We start from the raw sequence: 15,755 nt of genomic DNA on the forward strand, positions 1-15,755 counted from the left end.
CTCTTTCGCGTCGCGCGGGATTAATCGGCGCTTAGACCTTCGCACGGCAGGGGCGTTGCGAGCGCCCGTTTTTATCCTCCCTTAGCATTTCCCATGCCGCGCCCACCCGCCGACCGCCGACCAACAGCCCACCCAAGGCGCGACGGCGCGGGGCGCGCGGATAGGGGATAGCTGGCAGGCAGGGGGCAGGGGCCAGGGGCAGGGTGTGCAGGGAGGCCAAGGGAGGCGGCAGGCGGCAGGCTGGTAGCTGGTAGCGGCGGCGTGCGGCGTCAACGACAGTGACGCGGCGTCGTCGTTGCGCGTCGCTCTCACGGCTCACGGTGACGACTCATTCCGCGGGAGGACGTGGACACCGCGTACCGCGTATCGTCGACAACTTCGACGAGCCACTCACCGCTGACCGTCGGGGCCACCGTGCCGCAAAGTAGTTGTCAAAATGGCGGCGTGCGAGGGCTCCGCGAGCGTGAATCCGAATTGCGAGGTGGTGCGCGGACAAACGTTCGAGGTCGGGCCGCGCTACACGAATCTGTCATACATGGGCGAGGGCGCCTACGGAATGGTCGTGTAAGTGTTTCATTTATCGCGCGCGCGCGCGCGATATGTGTGTGCGTGCGTCGCCACCCTCGATTGGCCATTGGTCGAACGCCGGTCCGATTCTCGGACGGACCGTCTGACAGGTCTCCGACTCTGTGTGAGATAAACATTGAGCGGCGACGCGCGGTCCAGCGGATGGCTCTCGCGACTGCTCGCGACTCGCGGCGAGACGAGCCGCGTCTCGACTCTCGACGACTGTATCGAGTCGCGACTCGCGACGTCTGCGTCTGAGACGCACGGCATTAACTCCCTCCCGCCCGCTTCCGGACAAAAGTCGCCGGTCGCCGCTCGTACACACGCACGCGTGACGCACGCACACACGTATGCACGCACACGCGCGCGCATCATGGTTCCGAGTACTACATCGCTTTCAAATGCGCGTCACGCCCCTCTCGCCGTATTTTTCCCGTTCGCGTCTTTCCTCCACTTCCTCATCCACTTTCTTCCTCTCCCTCTTTCTCTCTTTCGTTCTCTTTTTTTCCTTTCTCATCGTTTTTCATCTTATCCCGCGCCCATCCATACGTCATGACAATATAAGACGAGATTACTTCACAACTTATTAATCTTATCTTATCGTTTTTGTCAACGCATTTAGCTGTTAACGTGTGCGACGATTACGCGCGGAAGGTTAAACGCTTTGTGCTTGACGCGTTTGCCGCTGAGATTATCTCTGCATCCTGCGTCTCTCGTATTTCTGTTCTTATTGTATTATATTGTATCGTTGTTTATTGAGAAATTCCCCTCCCCTCCTCCCCCTCTCATGCAAGCACAGGCACAGGGCTGACAATGAGAGCGGAAAAGCGAAGAGCGAATAAGCGGTCGGAAACTCGGAAATCGGAATATATATAATATATATTTGCTGCGCGCCCAAAAAGATATTTCGGAGAGTTCCTGATGCCTGTGCGCGATAAACGCTCCCCCGGCGCTCTTGGATTCCGACGGCAGATTCTTTGAGAAATTCGGAATTGATTTTTCTATAATTACGACGTTGCGTTGACAATATTGATGTCGAATAAAAATATCGGAGCCCCCGACTTGTACGCGACTGAAAGCGAAGGGGTTTCCCTCTTTCCTCCTTGCGACTCTCTGCCTTTGACGAGTTTCTGAGCTTCTCTTGTTTTTATCACGTTTTAATCTCGTTGATCTTGCGTCTCGAAACGAACGCGTTACGTTATTACTCGGGATATTATTTTAATAATTCGTTATTAATCTTATTGCACCGTTATTAAATATTAGGGGACAAAATTTAAACCAGTACACCTATTTTGTTATTTTCAACTACCGCACGTGTGTCGAAATTTATTATTTCACGCAAAACGATGTTATCTTAATTTCATTGTTTTAGTTAAATCAACGACATATATTGAGCGCAGAAGCAGTGGCGATCTGTATAGAAATGGTTAAAAAAATTACTCACATTGAATATAATTTTACATTATGTATTTAACAGCGCATTACTTATCGATAATGACAGATTTCTAAAAAAAAAAAAAAAAAAAAAAACATTAATTTATAACGCAAAAAACTTCTTATTTGGTTAATTATTTTTTTATGTCTTAAATTCGTATCCTATATATTACCTGTCAGATAAGATTAGCTTTAAAGATCAGAGCTTTATAATAGATTGGCCAAAGTATCGGAGTGATACCGTGTTGCTCTCAGTATGTCGCTTTGATCAACCGCGAAATTCTCAGTCGCGGCCCTCCGACGACACATCTGTACGCGTCGTGTGAAATCGAGCGAATTTGATTTATCGCTACGAGTTCGGTGTCGCGCCGTAAAACCACATCCTACCCGCGATACCGGTCGAAGACACGCTTTCCTCCGTGGATACGCATCGGCGCTAAAAGTTGCGCCGATCGAGCTTCCCAAATGATAGCGGAAAAGATAAACGGCGCGCCGGATGAATGGAGCGCGAAAGCGGAATTCTCTATTCATCGAAAGCCGGAATAAGTGTGCTCCGAAAAACGTAAACGATATGAGAGGATTTGCGCTCCAACGAGCGGATTAAGGCACTCCGGTTTTTCGTCGCGAAATGCTTGTGGGAATAAAAGCAAATTTTACGTATATATAATTTTCTACTTAGGGAGATATACATATCGAGATGCAAGGACGTACTTCGTTTATATTTGTGCATCATCGAATGTAATGGTATTTGTTTCGGCTCCTCTTTAATAATATATTATATTAGTCCATATTACGTTTATTATAAATATATCACTGATTTTATATTTTGTACGCTTTACGATCGATCGAGCGAATGAAATATATATGACGGGGAAATAAAAACCGTCATTTCATGTCTCTAAATTTTTCTCTGATTTATTCTTAAAATAAATTGCAGAGTTATACTATATAAATTCTTTCTTTCATCTGTTATTTCATTTATTTTTATTAATCTGTCTTCCAAGAAGTAAATTTTGGATTCGCGATGAGTACGTGAAAAATTCTTACCGAATCGCGAATAAAAAAATGCGAGAGCGCGGGGCCTTTATTGTCTCTGTGGCAAAGGATTGCTCGTGTAAAATACGTTTGTTTTTATTCCCGTAATTTTTTCATTTACTTTGGAACAAGTATCGCTTCTCCTTTTACCACTAAGAACGTTTTCTTTTATTCATATGACCCGACGTGTACCGCGGGATGATTTGAGAATTACGAGGCGCTTGTGAAGCAGCAGCGCGCAGGCAAAGAGATCTCCGTTGAATAATAAATGCGGCCAGGTTTACCTTTATAATGCTTTATTGCAGGTCCGCCTACGATAATCTAACAAAAACTAAAGTAGCCATCAAGAAAATATCGCCGTTCGAACATCAAACCTATAGCCAGCGAACCTTAAGAGAAATAAAAATTCTCACGAGGTTCAAACACGAAAATGTAAGTCGGACGCTCGAACGAACAGTGTTTGTGCGTATAGCATATTTTTTTTATTAAGTATCTTCATTAATATACCGTTCTCTCTCGCGACAGATAATAGACATAAGGGACATATTAAGAGCTCCGACTATAGATCAGATGAAAGATGTCTATATAGTACAATGTCTAATGGAAACGGATCTCTACAAATTATTAAAGACACAGGTAAGTGGTCGCGTGTGTTATGTAGATCTGCGCGAAATGTTAAAGGGGAAGAGAAAAGAAAGCGACGCAGAGAGAGAGAGAGAGAGAGAGAGAGAGAGAGAGAGAGAGAGAGAGAGAGATTTAATGAATAAAACTCTCGTTTTCAGGCTATTAGCAACGATCATATCTGTTATTTTCTTTACCAAATACTCCGGGGTCTGAAGTACATACACTCGGCGAACGTCTTACACAGAGACCTGAAGCCGAGTAATTTGCTGTTGAATACCACGTGTGACCTTAAGATCTGTGATTTCGGTCTGGCGAGAGTCGCGGATCCGGAGCACAATCATGCGGGCTTCCTCACGGAATACGTGGCTACGAGATGGTACAGAGCTCCGGAAATCATGCTTAATTCTAAGGTATTCATCTCACAAGCGATAACATTTATCGAGGAACGAGGAACGCGTTCCCGCTCGTCTACGTGACTCTAATGTAGCTCTCTTGATGCAGGGCTATACCAAATCGATAGACATTTGGTCTGTGGGCTGCATCCTGGCGGAGATGCTCTCGAGACGAGCGATATTCCCCGGCAAGCACTACCTCGACCAGTTGAATCACATTCTCGGTGTTCTCGGATCGCCCTCGCCGGAGGATCTTGAGTGCATCATAAACGAGAAAGTACTGGACGCTTACGTCTACCTCTTTGCATCTTGTTAGAATCCTAATCCAGGACATACATGCGTGCATTTTGCAATGCAGGGTGCACGCTCGTCGACTCACGCTTCGCATCTATAGCACGGTACTATTGAAGCGTCTGATTTCTGATTTCAGGCACGGAATTATCTTCAGTCGTTGCCGTATAAACCAAAGGTACCGTGGACAAGCCTCTTCCCCAATGCCGATCCGAGAGCCTTGGATCTCTTAGACAAAATGTTAACGTTCAATCCCAATAAACGCATTGTGGTGGAAGATGCGTTGGCACATCCCTACTTGGAGCAATATTACGATCCTGCCGATGAGGTAAATTTTTATTCGCTGTAAGATTGCGATTACGAATGTCAATCTGTTTTCGTAAATTTCAGCCCGTGGCAGAGGAGCCGTTTAAATTTGACATGGAGCTGGATGATCTTCCAAAAGAAGTATTAAAACAATATATTTTTGAAGAAACTCTACTGTTTCAGAAAAATCATCAAGAGAATGCTATGTAGTCGACTGGTAATTGTTAAATTCGTTTTGTGCCATATCGCCGGTCTCTTGACCCGTTAACAATTGAATACTACTTACCTTTCTTTTTGTCAGGCATGCCGTTGCCAGAATCGCAATAGCGGATACGCGTGATAAATTGAAAAATAATAGAACGGAACCGAAAACGAACAATAGCGGGATTGGTATGAAGAAAGCGTGCTTAATCATCGCCACTTCATCGCCACTCGAATTATCGATGATACAAAGATACTAGGATATTGATGAGAGATTTAGTTCAGCGATCAACGAACGATTAATCGTGCCGATTAGTCGGGTGAGTGAAACTGTCGCAATGTCCGCGCATACGCTTGTACATTCGCATGTTCTTACTTGGAGAAAGAAAATATATAGTATTTCTTATGTTATACCGAACATAGCATAATATCAATTGGTACAACATGTATCTTTAATTTATTATTGTCGTACCGTACCATACTGTCTGTCTGTGATTTAATTGCGAGCGTGACGAGGCGTAACGCGCGACGTACTTTGTCTTATTATTTCGTCGTCATCTCTCGAATTATTTTTTTCACCTCCCAAAAGTGAAACGGTTGAGATTACAACGTTACGTGTAATTGTACGGCGTAATCAGGGCAATATAAATTCGGCTTATCGTATCTCGGTTATTTTACGATATCGAAAATATCATAGATATCGGAGATATCGAGGTACGCTAAATGTTCACTCGTACGAGATTCGGACGCTTGTAGCGCATTCGTGTAACTCTTTCGTATGATATTTTTCGTCTTGTGTGTGTACGTATGACTGTGTGTGCGTGCGTATGTACGTACGTGTGTGGCACGCACAAATTTCTTTTGGTATTTAATCCGTTTCACGATAGTCGACCGTTATAGCGAATACGCGACGTGCAAGCGCCCTGATCGGCGCGAGCCACGAGAATAATAGTATATAATTTATGTTGAAAAAGAGAATCGTGATCTTCTTTCTGAGCGTGTGATAGTAACGATGGTGCCCGAATCGTAAGAGTTTTAAAGTAACAATTTGAATGACATGTAGCAGAAGGTCCCCAAGTTAGTATTTCGGAGATTTTACAAATGTTATACATCGTATAAACCTTATCGCTCTTAGAGCCTTCTGAAATCGATATCGCAATCCAAAATCTATCTACGATGAAGTCAATTTGAATCGCTAGAAATCGAATTCGTTAACTGGATATCGATAGCTCCATTCGGCCTTACTGTGAATATATAGAGAGAATTTTCTCAATCCTTTACCCAAACAAACTAGGTTGTGAGAGACGAAGCAAAAATTAAAAAAAAAAAAGGTGAAAGAAAACAAAAAGGATACTAAAACAGGGACAAAGTATTTACTTCCTCTTATTAACTGTTATCGACCTTCACGTTCTTCGATACATATAATAAATTAATAAATTAAAGAAAAATTCGTTGTTCGTAAGATTCTTATCTAGATTTAAGATGCATTTCTAGTAATTACGGAGTCTCGTGAGGGTGATTCGCGTTGATGCTCCTCGCTTCTTTCGCGAGGGAACATAACAGCGAATAATATTCTGTTGTTGTCATAATATCATGATTTAAATCTTCATCGATTTAATACATACTTATCTTTCTTCAATGTTTATCCGTTGCGCGCATTCGTTTGGGCACATTGTCGTGGGCAAAAGAGTTAGGGAATCTCTCGCGGTTTACAGTTTTCTAGGCGCGCTACAAGCCTTGATTACAAAACGCGCACAGATTACGTAGGCGGCAAGCAGTTCAATTATTTAACGACATATGCGCAGACGTAATCTCTTCCAAAATGAAAATTTCCAGTTTATAATGATGAGAATGACTTTTGTAACGACAGATTCTACGATCAGATTCAGACAAGGCCGTGCTAAATGATTCCAGGAATGACAGATTCGAATGGTTTTAGTTTTAACAAAACAAGTGTATATCTTTTTTCCTGCGATCCATGGATGGATCGTTGTCTTTGTTATTGTACGAATATATTCCATATGCGAGTACAAAAAACCACTTCCGACATGATATGTGTATTGTGCTTCTATTTCTTACACGATTCTCTTCCCGCGGCTGAATTACAAATTTAAATTGAATTGCCACAATGAATTTTGCAACAGAGATTTATCAAAAAACCTCACACTAATAATATACGCTGAGTGATTCTCTTTACGGACTTAAGCTATGGTCTATTTAACACTACAAATGCTTGGAGAGGCATTCCTCTTTTTCTTTCTTTCAATAAAGAAAGAAGGAGAAGAAGAGCGCTTCAAAGTATTTTCAGCATCGAATGGAGCCTGAATTCGTTTCGACAGAGAATCGTAATACCAGCGATAATATGTCAAAATTTAATACATATTAAGCTATTTTCTCCCTGTAAAAATGTTTGATTAACCGCGCTGGCTCCGAAGATAGTCTTCTACGACGTCGTTGTCACTTCTGCAGGGTTAAATAAGACGCGTGTTATATCAACGGACGGTCCCTTTGAAGAATGCTCTCATATTCGAGGCCTTTTAAACAGTTCTTATATATTTTAGATCGTGGGGAAGCGACGATGAAATCGTGCGCTCAGCGAAATTGTAAGCCGACGAGAAATCGAAACTCTCGCTGTCGATAATAATTGGATCCGTAATACATATAGATTGTGATACAAGTGCGGTGAAAAGTAATATTTGGGAAAAATGCTGAGCTTGTGCGAACGTAGAACGTTGCGCGTAATATATCGATGACACATTGTCGAATGTCGATATCTGGCCTAATATACTTAAAGTTATGTATGTGTACTTGTTGTTGTTGCCGATTCTTATATATCCGGACATTCACACGGAACATCTCGTCCGTCGATTTTCGATGTTATTTCGACGACCGTATCATTGAGACTTGTAAAAAAAAAAGAATAGAAAAGAGGCAGCGGGACGAGAGGTGGTGGATTACGTGCCGTTTCCTCGACAAGTAGAATGACAGTTGTTAGTCTACGAGTTAACGAGTGGTTGACTAAATCATTAGCGTTTTTACGTAAAGTAGAAGTGAAAGAGAGAGAGAGAGAGAGAGAGAGAGAGAGAGGGGCCGCACGACCGCCTCTTTAACGACGGGCAAGATCGGCGTTTTTCATCTGTGCGCAGCAAACGGTATGTAGATATGTGCGGGAAGGATTCCATCGCGGGAGGACGTATTTGTGCCATCGCAATCGGCGCCGGCTTCGAAACAACTTGGGACGCAAAAATTTATAGAGTTGTGATTCGATTGAGTGGCGCTCTTAGCTTTTTCAATTAAACAAAAGGCCAGCATTTCGTCCCTCGAGATTGTTTCTGTCCCTCGGTTCCCTATCGTTCCAAGACTCTGATCTTGCGCGATCGCGTCGATCGTCTGATTCTAATGGCAATATCGTGAAAGATATCCATCTTGTCCGTTTCAATTGTGTCGCTGTGAATCATTGATAGTTTTTTGTCGCCGAAGCTGCATTCATAGCGTTTAATAAACGACTTTGAGGCCCGTCTAAATATAACAGATGTAATTTTAACAAATCATAGCGTTAAAACTGTAATGCTTTTAATCACGGTAAATTATTCTCTGTTGCGTTGGAGGATCGATCGCGTTAATCGGATTTGCCTCTCAGCTAAATTTGCACAGCAATTTTCGGGAAAATTTCATTAAAAGTAGAGCGATGCTCGCAAGTGTGAAGTATAACAAACGAAGTAATCAGAAAATCAAAATTAAGGCAGATATTTGATAGATTTTAACACTGCTTATCATAAACGTAATTTTTTTCTGATGTATAAATTATCACGCAGACGAAAAGAATAATCGAATGATATGCGGATGATAAAATTTGAATATAAATTTTCAATGCGTCGTTTATTCGACAAATACGGAGTATAATCGCGAGTCCTACTGTTAAAGAATGTGGCGTAAGACCAAACAGCCGCAAAAGTGGTAAATGGATTATTTTGAAATTTACTGTCGAGCACAATCACTTGGACGCAAATTGTATTTTTGAAAATATATATCATTGAACGGGGAAGATTTATAAATCTGAGAAACCTATGAATGTAGCTAAGCAGCTATTTGAGAAATAAATGTACTTACTGTGTTCTTTACCTGATTTCTTTATTACCTCGATTGCTGTTTCCAAAAATGATTGTTATCCATGACGAGTCGTCATTATTCATGTTAATTAAATTATCATTATCGACTATTGTATTTTAAATAGCTATTCCAACTATTATTGTGCTAATATAAAAAACAGGCTCTATTGGCCAATTACTCGCTGTCTTCATTATATGTTATTCGTCCCTATAAATTTTTAAATTACGAAGCAACACTCCGTTAGTTTCGCTTTTGGTTACGTCACATTGAAAGGTAACAAAATAAAATTTCGTTACGCTTTTCGCGTAGGTTACAATTCATTGGATCGCGCCGGCAAAATTTGTCGACCGGAAAATTCGACGATAAGAGAATGTATTAGAGAAATGGTGAATGTAACCTGGGGCATACAGATTATTGTTTATTTATTTCGTCACTAATCTCTTACCTTTTTTCGCAATAACATCGAATATTATTCTGAATCATCAGAGTAGTCTTTACAAAATATCTCAATTCGTTATTCTGAAACATATGTGATGCTCTTCCGAGACCTTACGAAACTATACTTTCATCTGATATTCTTCGTGCAAAAAGTACATGTTTACATCGCAACTTCGAAGTAACATAAGAAAGATCTCTTCGAAATTTTTCTTTTTCCCTAATTGCACAAATATCTCGGTCAAAGTACTTAGTTGCCCGCTTCCTTTTCCGTCTGCAGAAATATACATCAGTTTATGGATAAGTGATCTCTGTTAAATTTACATGCGATATTATCGGAAGCGTTCATGATCTGTCTAACGATAAAAACAATAATGATTATTACTGGAAGATCGGTCATTAACGTATAATATGAAACAAAAGTTTTTTTTACACGCTAATATTTTTCTCATAATACATGCGTGTACACTGCCCGTTAACGATCCCTTTCCTGAGGTAAGAGGGAACGCACATGCTTCTATGTTCTCCCCTTATCTCAGGAATTGTTGACGGGCAGTGTACGTAAAAATAATCGCAATCTTTTCAATGATAAAAATAGAAAAACTTAGGTTCGCGTAAATTATATGTAGGTATATATATATATACCTACATATAATTTACAACTATTCCACCGTACTCGATATAAAATATTATGAAAAAGTTTCAAGATATCTGAATAATGAGCGCACTTTTTTTACAAGTTTCGAGCTTTTGAACAATTAGTTCGTATAGGGATCACTCTCCGTCACTATCGTCTCTTGTGTATTTATCGTTTTTCACTTCTATTCTCAATGGAGAACGTCCTCTGGTATGATTTCCGATACGCGATCGCAGATCACCGCCCTTTAAGGTACTCCTCAAGTCACGGCTGCCTGACGGCCTTTAAAAAATACAACTCGTGAGCTTGCAGATATATACATAAATGAATAATTAATCATATAATAATAAGTTACATACATACATATACTTAAAAAAAAAAACGCAAATTTTTTCGAAGAAACTAAAAAGTATGTATTAAAAACAAAAATTATATATTACACAATTTATATCACAAAATATCACGTATGTTCTTATATGTATTAACAAAATTACGAGATTAAGAATATTTAATTGGAAAATATTAATATTTAATATTTAATTAATTAATATTTAATATTAAAAATCTGTATGAAAAATTACGTCAAAAATGCGCGATTGTGAGAAATTATGCCATTTGATATTTTTTCAGTAGATGAGATTAATTAAATTATTTTCTTACCTCTTTTTCAAATAGCTGTCACTAGCCTCGCTTTTCGTATTATTTAGTCTTGCCCATACAGTGGAAGCAATGCGTGGCTTGGGCGGGACTACCTTTATCACACTTCCCTTAGGACCCTGAATCTCCTTAGCAGGCACGTCGCTGTCCTCTTCGCTACTATCTTCTTCATCCTCTTTGTGTTCACCTTCTTCCTCCTCTTCTCCTTCCTCTCGTTCTTCCTCCGCGTTCATCAGACCACGCTGGCCATGTCTCTGTTCCTCATTGTCTTCTTCTTCATGAACATCCTCGTCTTCTGATTCTTGCCATTCTCCCTCTTCTCTTTCCGACGATTGTACCTCTTTCACAATCTGATGGCCCTGCTGCCGAATTATCCCAGAGTTATCGCGTTTCGAATTTGTTGCGTTCGTATTTGTGACCACTACTTGAATGGGCTCGCGGTACTGCGTTTTCGTTTTCGGCCTTCCCAACTTTGACCGCAAGTCACCGCTCTTATTCAAGTTATTCAGAATCATCTAAGGGGAAAAAGATACATCTTGGATATAATTCGCGAAACGAGATAAAAAAATGAACCATTCAAGTAAAAAAAAGATAGAAACTAACTTGGAATCGAAGCTTCGCCCGACGCTTCTGTACCTTTTCCTCCTCGTCATCGGCGTGCATTCGCATGCGGGGAATTTTACTTCGTTTATACCAATTCTCGTCGCTATCGCTACTGGAAGTGGCCTCACCCGATTCCTCCGCTTGTGTCGTATCCTTTTCCGGATATTTGAGACCCAATCTTTCCTTTATGCTACGTCCTTGGTCCTTGACGTCCTTAACGTCCTTAACACCATTCTTTGGAAGAAAATCATCCTCCACGACATCGTTCAAGCCCCACGTCTCGGACAACGCGCCCCATGGATTTTTTGTCTGATCTTGATCTTTGTCCTCGATCGATAATCTGCGTTTATTTTGCTTCGTCTGCTTGTACATGCGCTTACGAGATTCCGTTAGAATTCCTTTGACACCTAAACATTTTACATAGAAAATTACCTTATCGTCTGTCCTTGTTAGTTTTAATCCTGATTTGATTTCGCTATATACAAAATTGTGTTTACCTCCAAAGTTGGGATTTCCGTACTTTTTGTAATATTCGCTTCTCTTTTCCGCATTAATCGGCTTCTTATCCGCTCTGGTGGCGAATCTCAAAAAGATTCCTTTAGATTTTGGATAATCAACACCTTTCCTCCATACACCAGGAGGTAGTGGATAATCAATATCTTTAATGTTTATACAATTATCGTTCCTTCCATTTTTGTCTGCCTCGATCGACTCATTTTCCTCATCTGCCATCGCTACGTCGTCTTTCCTGTTCTCGGAGTCGTTGTTCTCTCGATCTGAATATTTTGCAATGCTACCTACAATTTTTTTGGACAATCCCAGCATAGCTCTGGCAGCCGTCACTTTGTCGAACCAGACTACATTGCCTGTAATATCACATGTTGCGTATCAAAAAGTCAGCAGCAAATGATGATAAATTTATCATTTCATCGAATAAAATCAAGCTTTGAAGCATACACGATACGTCGTTGATCCATTCGATCGACGTTGGAGCATAATCTTGAAAATATGTGAATACATCTTTGGTGCTCATATCCTCAGTCCCTCTCATGTGTATTACGTTCAACCTGATGTTCTTCGCGTTTTCGCCATCGTCCACGATATCCATGCTACAATCGTCACAATATACAGTCGCAACTGTCGTTCTTATCAAATAAATTTAGCGAATCAATTTAAGTATCTTATACCTGCTATACAGATCCTCTTCTAGATTTGATTCCTTGGATTTTTCCGTCAAGCCGAAACGCTTTGCTCGCTCCTCCATCTTCAATCTTTCCTCCTTGCTGAATATGTCAATGCCCGTTGTGAATGTGTCCGCGGATCTTTCGGGGTTGCTGTCCGATGTCTGTATCTAAAGGGATTAGTGTAAGGAGCGTAACTTGAGAAGCACGTCTTACAATATTAACAATATGTATAAAATTAAGTATCGCAATACGTCATAATATATCGCTCCGTTCTTGTTACCTGTGATTCTGGCTTTAAAGTTGCCCTGGCCATCTCTATTTCCTCGATAGGCACCATCTCGACGTCCGAAGGCTCGTCGTTTTCCATTGCGTAAACACGACACGAGTGCGTCAGGATGCTCGAATATCGCTAGGAAAACTCAACGAGTATCGCGAATTTCACAGACGGCCTGATCGTGCTTGATCGTTCCGCGAACAACGGCTTTCAGCATCAAACGGTGGGCCGTGGGGGGTAACAAGTTTACCGTTTACAAATAGGACTTAACCATAACGGCGGACATTTGCTCGCCACTCGCCACAGCTGGGGGGCTGGGGCGATGATGGGCAATGATGGAGAATGGAGATCACAACGAATTGAACGAATAATAGGTTCGTTCTTTTTTTCGTAGCTGCGTTACGTTATGCTTTTTGCACGCGAGAGTGCGACGCCGAGGAGCGACGCGGTAGCCAATCATCTCTCGCGACGTATCACTAGTTTCGAAAAGGCGCGCAGTTGATTGGCTACCGCTCTCATACAGTGCGTTTTCCAACAAGCGACACGATTCGATGCAAGTGTCGTTCTGTCTTTGTCTATTCGTTGAAAATGCCAAAAAAGAGAGATAGAACGACGTTCGCGGCGGTTTGCGGCGGCTTTTGTCGCTTGTTGGAAAACGTACATACATACATGCCACTGTGAATGTATGAAGGCCTTATTGGCACATAGAAAAACTTAAGCAGTAAAACCCAAGCAGTAAGCAAATCAGCCAATCACAGTCAAGAACTTAAGGCACGGCCCTAAGGCGGTAGCGAATCCATACTGTTGATTTCTTACTGCTTTTTTTTATGTGCCAAGGCCCTGACTATAGACAAGTTTTTCTATTATTAGCATAAATATATCTGAATAATTTTTCACATTTTTCATTTATTGAGAATTCATGATTTAAAAAAAAAATATATATATATATATATATATATATATATATATATAATTTACATCTCACGTGTAGTGTTTGCTTTTTAAATTCTCATTGGAGGGCTAAGAATGCATATTTACACTGTAGTAATATCATATAATATTGCCACAAAACTACATTCTTTTTTATAATTGTCACTCGCATGGATTAATCAAAGATTATATAGATCTTTGAAATTATTGTTAATTTTTTTTGACATCCTAAAAATCGTACCGAAGCTAAATAATAAGCAGTAGCACTGAAAGTAATATAAAATATATAAATTTTAGATATTTATGATGAAATATAAATCTTCATCGATGGTCCTCTCCGTAGATTACTCATTTATTGATGACACGTTAAATATATAGTTTACATTGTCTGTAGGTGATATGTATATACATATCCATAAAACAATAGGATAATTAATAAATCACAAGATTTAGTATTTATATTATAAAGTATATTATACAATTATACACAAATTTTAACAGTCACGAATTTCTATAAGATTGTCAATCTAATAGATTTTTAAGATGTTAAAATGTTGGTTTAAGGTATAACTTGTAAGTTATTAAAGTAACTTAATTATATATATAAGTTAATTATTATTGTTAGTTATTGTGTAAGTTACAAATTTTATATTCTTTATATTTCTTTATATAATAATCGCTGATTTATAGCATATGAAAGTAGATGTAATGCAATATTTATATTAAACTTGTGACGACAATATATATATATATATATATATATGTGATACACAATATAAACTATGTTTAACGTACGTATCATCTAATAATGAGTAATCTACGGAAAGGACCATCGAAGATATATTTTCGACTTTATGTAATAATACTTCTCTAAATAGAAAGAAAGAAAGGAAAAGTGTATTAATTTGATCGACGATTGATTTAAACTCACAGAACAATATCACTTCCAAATATTACCTATTCGTTTTCTCTAATCTAATCATTTTCTTCCATTCAAACAACAAAAAACTGATAATTCTAACTATGTCAACCGAAATGCGAGTATTGACAATGAGTGATAAAGTTAATCGGAATTTACCCAGATATAATATATGTGAGAGCAATTGATGCTCATATGAGCCGCACGCATGCGGCACTCACGTGTGCAAATTTTGAAATAAAAATGTTTATAAATAAATATATATTTGGTCTTCTTTAATTTAACGTTTTTATAACACTGTAATAGTACATATATTATATTTATATTAAAAAGTAGGGTACAAGGTGAGAGCAATTGATGCTCATATGACTCGCATGCATGCGGCACTCACGCGTGCGAGTCATATGAGCATCATTTGAGGACGCATCTGTCTAACACCATGAGTGCACGCCGTGCAAATTATCCGCACGACGTGCACGCGTCGTGAGCTCACTTTGCGGGCATTTTGTTATCTGGGTAGTAATAGTTGAAATTACCTCTGTTGATGTAATTGACGTTGACGATAACGCTTGCACTCGTATAGCAGTTGCTACGCAGGATACTTTTTAGTATTATAGCAATTGCAATTTTTTATTTTCAGCGGTAGCTTTATCAAAGATAATTTTTCATTCTCGAGACGTTAAAAATTTTATATTTATTTATATATTTCAAGCATTTTTTTTTTTTTGAACTTTATTATAAATATTATCAAATTATATCCATATTTTTAATAATTTTGCGCAAACGAAGCTAACTCGCGCCATTGAATGAATATACTTATTTTATAAAATTTTCCTGTATTTTATACGTTATTATCATAATGTGAATTCGTTAAGCATTTGATTACGCACATGTTTAGTTACTTTTAAAGACACAAGTAATTGCCGAATAAATTTTATAACTACACGTGTACAGAAGAAATTAATTAAATTTCCAAAAATCTAATTATATCCTGATTTTATATTTATTCTCGCTAAAATGAGTTTCTGAGATGAAAATTTCTTTTTTAATTAGCGATAGAATCGACAATATCTATCATTATGAATTACGTAGAGTTTAATAATACAGTGTTACGTAAGACAATCTATAAAATTTACAAGATTTATGTACAGTTGGC

General features: G+C 39.4%; 2 protein-coding genes across 2 annotated transcripts; one reads left to right on the top strand and one right to left on the bottom strand.

Annotated features, from left to right (window-relative positions):
• Nucleotides 1-201: 201 nt before the first annotated feature.
• Rl (Mitogen-activated protein kinase rl) lies at nt 202-8,971 on the top strand. Its single transcript, XM_077412155.1, has 8 exons — nt 202-564; nt 3,342-3,468; nt 3,562-3,672; nt 3,819-4,070; nt 4,162-4,329; nt 4,483-4,671; nt 4,734-4,866; nt 4,951-8,971. The coding sequence occupies exons 1-7, from the start codon at nt 437-439 to the stop codon at nt 4,857-4,859; spliced, it is 1,101 nt and encodes a 366-aa protein (XP_077268281.1). The 5' UTR covers nt 202-436; the 3' UTR covers nt 4,860-4,866; nt 4,951-8,971.
• Nucleotides 8,972-9,365: 394 nt separating this feature from the next.
• On the bottom strand, nt 9,366-13,088 carry LOC143900606 (uncharacterized). The gene is made up of 7 exons (XM_077412153.1): nt 12,757-13,088; nt 12,480-12,643; nt 12,250-12,401; nt 11,790-12,158; nt 11,293-11,699; nt 10,693-11,204; nt 9,366-10,314 (listed from the first exon to the last, which is right to left on the bottom strand). Exons 1-7 carry the CDS (start codon nt 12,841-12,843, stop codon nt 10,170-10,172), a joined length of 1,836 nt encoding a protein of 611 aa, XP_077268279.1. The 5' UTR covers nt 12,844-13,088; the 3' UTR covers nt 9,366-10,169.
• Between the last annotated feature and the right edge of the window lie 2,667 nt (nt 13,089-15,755).

Source organism: Temnothorax americanus, unplaced genomic scaffold, assembly GCF_048541705.1.
Source record: "Temnothorax americanus isolate GAGA-0224 unplaced genomic scaffold, ASM4854170v1 Scaffold3, whole genome shotgun sequence".
In the NCBI taxonomy this organism is placed as follows: domain Eukaryota; kingdom Metazoa; phylum Arthropoda; class Insecta; order Hymenoptera; family Formicidae; genus Temnothorax; species Temnothorax americanus.

Coding starts and splice junctions, on each gene's coding strand:
- Rl (XM_077412155.1), top strand. CDS start 437: ATGGCGGCGTGCGAGGGCTCCGCGAGCGTGAATCCGAATTGCGAGGTG. Junction 565..3,341: donor GGCGCCTACGGAATGGTCGT/GTAAGTGTTTCA, acceptor GCTTTATTGCAG/GTCCGCCTACGATAATCTAA. Junction 3,673..3,818: donor ACAAATTATTAAAGACACAG/GTAAGTGGTCGC, acceptor TCTCGTTTTCAG/GCTATTAGCAACGATCATAT.
- LOC143900606 (XM_077412153.1), bottom strand. CDS start 12,843: ATGGAAAACGACGAGCCTTCGGACGTCGAGATGGTGCCTATCGAGGAA. Junction 11,700..11,789: donor CGGAAATCCCAACTTTGGAG/GTAAACACAATT, acceptor TAAAATGTTTAG/GTGTCAAAGGAATTCTAACG. Junction 11,205..11,292: donor GGGCGAAGCTTCGATTCCAA/GTTAGTTTCTAT, acceptor TTTTCCCCTTAG/ATGATTCTGAATAACTTGAA.